This window comes from Hypomesus transpacificus, chromosome 1 (assembly GCF_021917145.1).
Source record: "Hypomesus transpacificus isolate Combined female chromosome 1, fHypTra1, whole genome shotgun sequence".
NCBI lineage: Eukaryota > Metazoa > Chordata > Actinopteri > Osmeriformes > Osmeridae > Hypomesus > Hypomesus transpacificus.
Window position 1 is genome coordinate 1,388,186 of NC_061060.1, and position 7,578 is coordinate 1,395,763.

The following is a 7,578-nucleotide window of genomic DNA, read 5'->3' on the forward strand; positions in this document are numbered from 1 at the left end:
AGATCAGGGAAGATTTTCGGCTGTCCAGGTGCATGCGACTGAAAGCTTTTATCAGAGCAGAGTAATCACTGGTCCTTTCCCACTATCCTGACATGGTGACCACCCTTGTGTTTGTCTGAACACAAGGTCCTAAAAGCCATCTATTCCGATGACAAGGTTTCTGACTGATGACAGATAAACACGGGGGGGGGGGGGGGACACTCTGAGGGGAAAGCTGCAAGCTTTGTCTGATATCGACCTTTCCAGTAGCGGGATCGTTTTAAGGACAATTGTCTAATATTCCATGTGATTTGAAAACACACCACACGTGTCTAAATAGTGTATTCACCTGTCCGTTAGAGACCTTCAAATTCTGTGTCCCCACACATAGTACGTGTTTATCTGTCAAGTGGCGTCCATGTTAAAGATACACATTGATCTGGGAACAAGCCTGCATGGCCAGAAAAACTTCACACAATATTTTGTCGAGTGTGTATCCTGCACACAACCTGGTAGCAAAACAGAATGAGCGGCATGACGTGTGTTGACTCGCTGTTGACATGCTGTATTTGAAGCACATGTCCTTGAGACACACAGCACAAGTCCTTTAAAAAAAATGGGGACAGATTTATGCCTTGACAATCACATGTGCAAACATGGTGACCTATCTCTATTGTAAACAATTATGCCACAGCATAACTGACACTGCACGACCAAACCCTAGATAATCTGACAACCTGGTTGACAATCAATTTACTTCAGGTTTCTGTCTGAAAACATACCCCATGTTGCTAAGGACTGTGTCTGCTTGTGAGCTGGAGCAAAAAAGGAACAAAACAAAGTATTTTGGGCTTCCTCTGTTAAGGCTGCCTCTGCAACATCAACTGTAGCTTGCACCAAGTCCCGATCCAGAAATAGTTGCTTGTTACCATCCCTCTGATCTTCTGAGGACAGTCGAGGCTTGGGGACGCGCCACCAAGGGTGCTACAAAGAGACTGTGTGAAAACAGGAGAGCTAATGATTTCAGGGAGACTCAGAGTGACTTGAGAGTGCGATGTGTGTCCTACGAATGGATCTGGGTTAAATGCTTTTCAAACTAAATGAGGTTTGATTGGCGGAATGAATCATGCGAGAGGAATCTGAGGGTGTTTTATAAACTGTTGTTGACTTTGGTTGTATCCCTTCTTACCCTCCAGTTGGAGTGTTTTATCTTGGTCTTGACTCACTGTTTTGAGACCCAAATGTGATTCTTTAGTGTTTGTCCCCCTCTAGAGGACACTTGGTACAAGGGCAGATCTGCCATTTTGCCGACGGCTGATGACAAGAAACATGGTCATACATTTTCTTTACTGTACTTCATGACACATGGTGTCAAACTTCATATCAAAGTTATGTTTTGAAAAAAAATGTGGCGTCCAATCAATGGAGTGCATCGATGGTGCAACATTTTCAAGGTTTTGGAAACATAATTCTCAGAAAACAAAACATACAAGGAAACACTGCGTTAACCTCCTAAGTCAAGAGTCTCAAAGAGTACATATTAACCAAACAGCAAACATTCGCAAATCAACGTCCACAATAGTCCTCAAATGAGTGTGTTTTAGTCATGATTAAGTCAATAAAAGACACGGCAAGGTTAAGGGACATTATATAAGTATATTTGACAACTCCTGACTTTGATCCTGATGTTACCTTTGCTTCAAAAACGAGATTTATATAATCCTGTTGTTGACAAATAGATGATGACAAGTTCATAACATTGTTGCATGTGAAACAATTATGGTTAAATTATGGTTGATTAAATAGGATTCAAATAATGTATTAATAATATTTAAAATAATATTTTTTGGGACATCAACCAGTATAATCGGTTCAGGATGACCTTTGACCTCAGAGGGAAGTCTTTTGACCAAACAGGAAAACAATAAACATGGAAAGGACATGAGAAAACAAATAAGCTGAATTATTTGTACAGTCAATTTATATGTTTATTGTCAAGGTATCAACATGTTAGGGAATGCTCTACGGTGTCAGATAAACTAATGATTTCAGATACAGTACCAACATGCTGCGTGACATGGAAGCCCTTGGATGTATGTGGAGATTTTCTTTCTGTTATGTCTCTTTCCAAATAAAACAAAGTACATCTCGATCTCCTGAAAGCAAATAAAGACTTGGTTGGTGCAGACTGAGGCGGGCCGGATGTTGAACACTCCGCCGCCTGATTGGATGAGGTGAGCCTTTATATGAGTCGTCTCTGAGAGGACCTTAGTAAACCGAAGGTTAAGGAACACTTTTATCTCTGTGGATCATGAGTGGATGCCCATATCTGGAGAAGAGGCACCTGTATGTAATATAATCATGACTTTATCAAATCATTGTATTTATTTAAGAAGTAGTTCATTTTCATTGTTGATAATTACAAAATTCTGACAAAATATCAATGGTGTTTTCCGACACCTTGCAATAACTTGAATGACTTGCTTCAAGTCATCTTCTTTACTGGTTATCATAGTAGAAGGAGGTCATGCTGAAAACACACCAAGGTGACCTATGAATCCTATCTGTTCTCACAACAGGTTGTTTAAAAGCAAGCCTCCCAATAAGGATGAAGAAGATGATTCTTCTCAGGCTGGTATCAACAACGCCAGCAAAGGAGGGATCATCTACGGAGATTACCTGCAGGTACACCCTTCCTGTGCACCATCCTTTGAGCTAATCTAACTATTACTAAACTCTTAACGATTCAACAGGATTAAATAACAAGTTTTCTGAGTTGTAGTAAGTTTGATGTTTGTATGTTTACAGTTGGACAAGGTGGTGACCGCTCAGGTTCTTCAGAGTGAACTGAAAGGCAACAAGATTCATGATGAACATCTTTTCATTGTCACTCATCAAGGTGAAGCAATGTTACTGTTGTGAGAGTTTGATTACTTTGCTATAACAAAACTATTTTCAAGTCTATCCATTGTTTTTTGTGAAAATAATAACGTCAAGTATCTTTTCTTATTTTAGCATATGAACTCTGGTTCAAACAGATTCTTTGGGAGCTTGATTCAGTACGAGAAATTTTCATCAGTGGACATGTGAGTTGTGTATACTAAAGCATTTCTGAGGAATGTGTCAATAGAAGCACAGCAATTTCAGTTGCTTAACAATAATGTGTGTATAAATACTGGATGTCTACTGTTAAGTAGAATTTAATGAGTTTAGAAATTGATGCTCCCTCATAAACAGCATAGGAAATCTCAACTGAAACCAGAATGTTAGTTCACCACAGTCAAGCCCTAAAGTAAACCCTTGAAATTTTCAAAAGTAGTTTTTTTAACAGCAAAGGTCTTATTTGTGGAACCAATACCAATTTCCTAACTGTTTGATGGTTGGCCTAATGTTCCAGGTCCGTGATGAACGTAACATGCTGAAGGTCAACACTCGTATACACAGGATCGTTATGATCTTCAGACTATTGGTCGACCAGTTCTCAGTCTTAGAGACAATGACAGCCTTGGATTTCTTTGACTTTAGGTGAAAAAACAGATAACCTTTGGTAATCTTTACCTAAATAATAATGCCATAAACCTTTTGAAAGTTTTACAATTTTTCACGTAAAGTTCAGTTTTAATGTGTGTGTGTGCGAATGTGTCTGTGTGTGTGCGTCTGTGTGTGTGTGTGTGCGAATGTGTCTGTGTGTGTGCGTCTGTGTGTGTGTGTGTGTGCGAATGTGTCTGTGTGTGTGCGTCTGTGTGTGTGTGTGTGCGTCTGTGTGTGTGCGAATGTGTCTGTGTGTGTGCGTCTGTGTGTTTGTGCGTCTGTGTGTGTGTGTGTGTGTGCGTCTGTGTGTGTGTGCGTCTGTGTGTGTGTGTGCGTCTGTGTGTGTGTGTGTGTGTAGGGAGTACCTGACCCCAGCTTCAGGATTTCAGAGTCTACAATTCCGTCTGTTGGAGAACAAGATTGGGGTCCCAGACAACCTGAGGGTTCCGTACAACAGGCGCCATTACAGGGACATCTTCAAAGGCCGTGAAAGCGAGATGTTGCTGTGCTCTGAGAAGGAGCCTACGCTGCTCAAACTAGTGGAGGTAGACATGCTTCATAGCTTTTGTTAAAAATATATGTTTAGCATTTTATGGCTTTATTGGACAGTGACAGTTAGAGCCAGACAGGGAATGTAGAAGACCAATGATCGAAAGAAAATGTTTCCAACTATGTTGGTTAGCAACACATTTAACAACAACTTTAGTTTCAGTGTTTTCAAAATGGGATTAATACTTTTCATTGTTGTTCAGCAATGGCTTGAGAGGACCCCAGGTCTAGAAGAGGATGGCTTTAACTTTTGGGGGAAGTTGGAAATCAACATTTTCGATGGACTGCGGTTGGAAAAAGAGAAAATTGAGGTATCTCCTGACTTATACCAGCATCAAAAGTTATTGACAACAAGAATGCACCTTTTCTCCTCACATTACCCGTGGTTCTAAGATCTTTTTAATTCGACAGAAAGTACAAGATTTAGAGGACAAGGAGGAGATGATGGAGGAACTAACCAAGAAGAAGGAACTTTTCACTTCTCTGTTTGATGAGAAGATACATGAGCACTTGATGAGCAAAGGTGAGGTTTTAAACCTGTTGCATTCTGGTTAGTTACAGTTCCAACACTGTACATCAATTGAAAGTCCCAAAGTTACTGAAGCAAAAACGTTTTTCTCCTATCTATCCGGTGTCAACCAATTTTCCCAACCAATGATGCATTCATTAAACACCATCATCTAAGTGGCAGGTTTACATGCTGTGAGTAAATCCAAGAGGTTCTCTGTGTTTCCTAGGTGACAGGCGCCTGTCTTACAGGGCTCTTCAGGGAGCTCTGATGATCTACTTTTACAGGTAACTGGTTTTTCTACACGGTTTATTGTTTTTAGGGTAACATTTTGCCACAGTTATAGTTGCAGAAAACTATTCTGAGACTGTTAATTTGTTAATCCATTACCATTCTAGAACATCCTTTTACCAGTACAATTCTAGAATGTTCGATACATTCTCGAACATCCTTTCACCAGCACAGTTCTAGAATGTTCTTTTAACCAACAACATTCTGGAACATTCCTTTGACTCAGAGAGGAACCCAGGTTCCAAGTGCCTTTCCAGCTCCTCACCTCCCTGATGGACATTGACATGCTCATGACAAAATGGAGATGTAAGAGAATATCCTGAATTTCCACATTATACGGTCATTTTGCAGACACTGTTATACAAAGCAACTCATAAGTGCCTCCAGAAAGTAAAGAGCAAAAGCATTAAAACCAACTTGTTGAAAGTACTAAAACTCCCTCAAACAAATATGTAATCAACAAACCTGACTAGAAAACGCACTTTGACATTCGATTGCTCAAGAAAAGTATTTCCCAGGTCACTCATTGATCCGAAGGGTTGTGAACTGTGTGTCCTCCTGTGTCCTGGATAACCACGTGTGCCCTCTTGTGTCCTAGATAACCACGTGTGCCCTCTTGTGTCCTAGATAACCACGTGTGCATGGTGCACCGGATGATTGGCAGCAAGGCAGGGACAGGAGGATCGTCTGGTTACCACTACCTGCGCTCCACAGTCAGGTGTGTCCTTCACGCTTTACTGGAACGATTCATCATCCTGACAGCGCCGCAGCGCCCCACAGCAGCGTAGCACAGCAGCACCCACTCACTGTCAGGGAAACCACGCTAAGACCTGGTCGTTTTCACAACAGTTGACAACGCCACAGTTTCGATTGAATTAATTGTGACCCGAGTGACGTGACCTCTCTCTGTTTCCCAACGCAGCGATCGCTACAAGGTGTTTGTGGACCTGTTCAACCTAGCCACGTTCCTGGTGCCGCGTCACTGGGTGCCCAGGCTGAACCCCAACGTCCACACCTTCTTGTACACGGCCGAGTACTGCGACAGCTCCTACTGCAGCAGTGAAGACTCAGACTAGGGAGCATCTCAGTGGTCCGATGTAGCTTCTTCTCCGTCCTCTATCTGAGAATGCAGCACAAGGGGAAAGCAGTGAGGGAGGGAGGGGGGGAAGGGGGGTTGGGGAGGGGGTGAGGGGTATGTAGGTGTATGGGGGAGAGGTCTGTCTGTGTGGGGGGGGGTGTGTGTGTGTGTGTGTGTGTGTGTGTGTGTTTGTGGTGGGTTGGAGGGGACAACAGACAGCATCCATCACTGTTTTCCACCTGTCAGGTTTTCGGTGGAAAAAAAAGAGGTTTTATGGAGAAGAAGACATTTTAGACTACTGGGATGTTTCCTAAAGCTTGAGTTCCACTGGTGCTGTTGTCTCTCTGTTACTGGTCAAGTTCAGTACTGGCATGCGGGACAATCAAAGTGAAAGGAACTAAATATGTACATAATATGTAAAAAAGTGTTATTTAGTATGTATACCGTTTATATATAGTATATAGTGTTAATATGATTTTCTACTATATTTATGCAGAAAATATATAAAAGTTGTAAATACATAATAATTGTGATGATCACTACTGTTCCATTACTTATTGTACTGTAGAAGGTGAAATGCTTTTTGTATTACGGACTAACTGTTCTATGAAACGGAGATCCTCAAAGATGTTCTGGCATGTTATAATGTGTAAATGCTTTAATAAAGTATATGAATGCAACCCTAACCTTAATAGCTGACAGTCACATGGTGGTTGCATTATGATGGAGGAAACCTTCACCCACACACCCACTTTACTGATATGTGTTTGTATACTGGAGATTTATACCCTCTAAGACCCCTGGTTGTAAAATTACCTGTAGTCACTTTTAGTTCTCTTATTGCTATTTTTTTGGGGGGAAAAGACCACATTTATCCAATGGCATTGCAAGGAAAGACCCATTGGCTTTGTAAATGTTGTCTTTCCAAAAAACTAAGACATTTGCAAATGTGTTTTTTTTAAGAGCTAAAAGTGATGGTGTAATTTAAAATCGGGTCTTACAGGGTTCATATACACTGTCACTTTCAGCTACTGGTTGCTCTTCAGTAACTTGCACTACTTTACCTCACTGTACCTCACCACCAGGCTCCTGTATGGTCATTGACATAGTCACTGATCTGCAAATTTGCACTATTGCACTGTACTCCACTTAGGTTAGAATAGGTTATAGGGTTGAAACAGGTTTTTTTTTTTTCTGACAAATAAAAGACTTGAACTTGAACTTCATGTTCACATTGAAGCACGTTCTGACTAAGCACAAACATTGCACACACACAGAATGTGTGTGAAACATGACCTTCTAAGCCTACGTTTTCGATGATGCTGTTTGGTGAGCACTTTAGGTGAGAGTCTGCATGTACCTCCATGTAACCTTCAGGGTGCGCATGTCAAATCCTTTCATTTAATAATCACATTATCTTCATAGTCACATATTTTCATATTCACATACACGCCTCATCATAACAATATGAATATTAATGACGTATGTTCGTATTCATATATGTCACTTGGTACTCAAAGCCCAGCTTGGTGTGGCTAGCTCTGCTATCAGACGCTGCCACTGTCCCAGGAGGCACACTGTTGCTTGTCAACATGGCCTCCTTGCACCCTGCAAGGTTCAATCCCTCCTAACTGACCACGTT

The 7,578-nt window shown here is 41.3% G+C and overlaps 1 protein-coding gene across 1 annotated transcript; it reads left to right on the forward strand.

Annotated features, from left to right (window-relative positions):
- The first annotated feature begins 2,249 nt into the window (after window positions 1-2,249).
- Window positions 2,250-6,032, forward strand: tdo2a (tryptophan 2,3-dioxygenase a). Its single transcript, XM_047021061.1, has 12 exons — window positions 2,250-2,325; window positions 2,559-2,664; window positions 2,788-2,878; window positions 2,995-3,065; window positions 3,377-3,504; window positions 3,869-4,055; window positions 4,263-4,370; window positions 4,471-4,582; window positions 4,797-4,854; window positions 5,085-5,164; window positions 5,486-5,576; window positions 5,781-6,032. The coding sequence occupies exons 1-12, from the start codon at window positions 2,291-2,293 to the stop codon at window positions 5,932-5,934; spliced, it is 1,221 nt and encodes a 406-aa protein (XP_046877017.1). The 5' UTR covers window positions 2,250-2,290; the 3' UTR covers window positions 5,935-6,032.
- The last annotated feature ends 1,546 nt before the right edge of the window (window positions 6,033-7,578 follow it).

Coding starts and splice junctions, on each gene's coding strand:
- tdo2a (XM_047021061.1), top strand. CDS start 2,291: ATGAGTGGATGCCCATATCTGGAGAAGAGGCACCT. Junction 4,371..4,470: donor TGGAAAAAGAGAAAATTGAG/GTATCTCCTGAC, acceptor TTAATTCGACAG/AAAGTACAAGATTTAGAGGA. Junction 4,855..5,084: donor CTGATGATCTACTTTTACAG/GTAACTGGTTTT, acceptor CCTTTGACTCAG/AGAGGAACCCAGGTTCCAAG.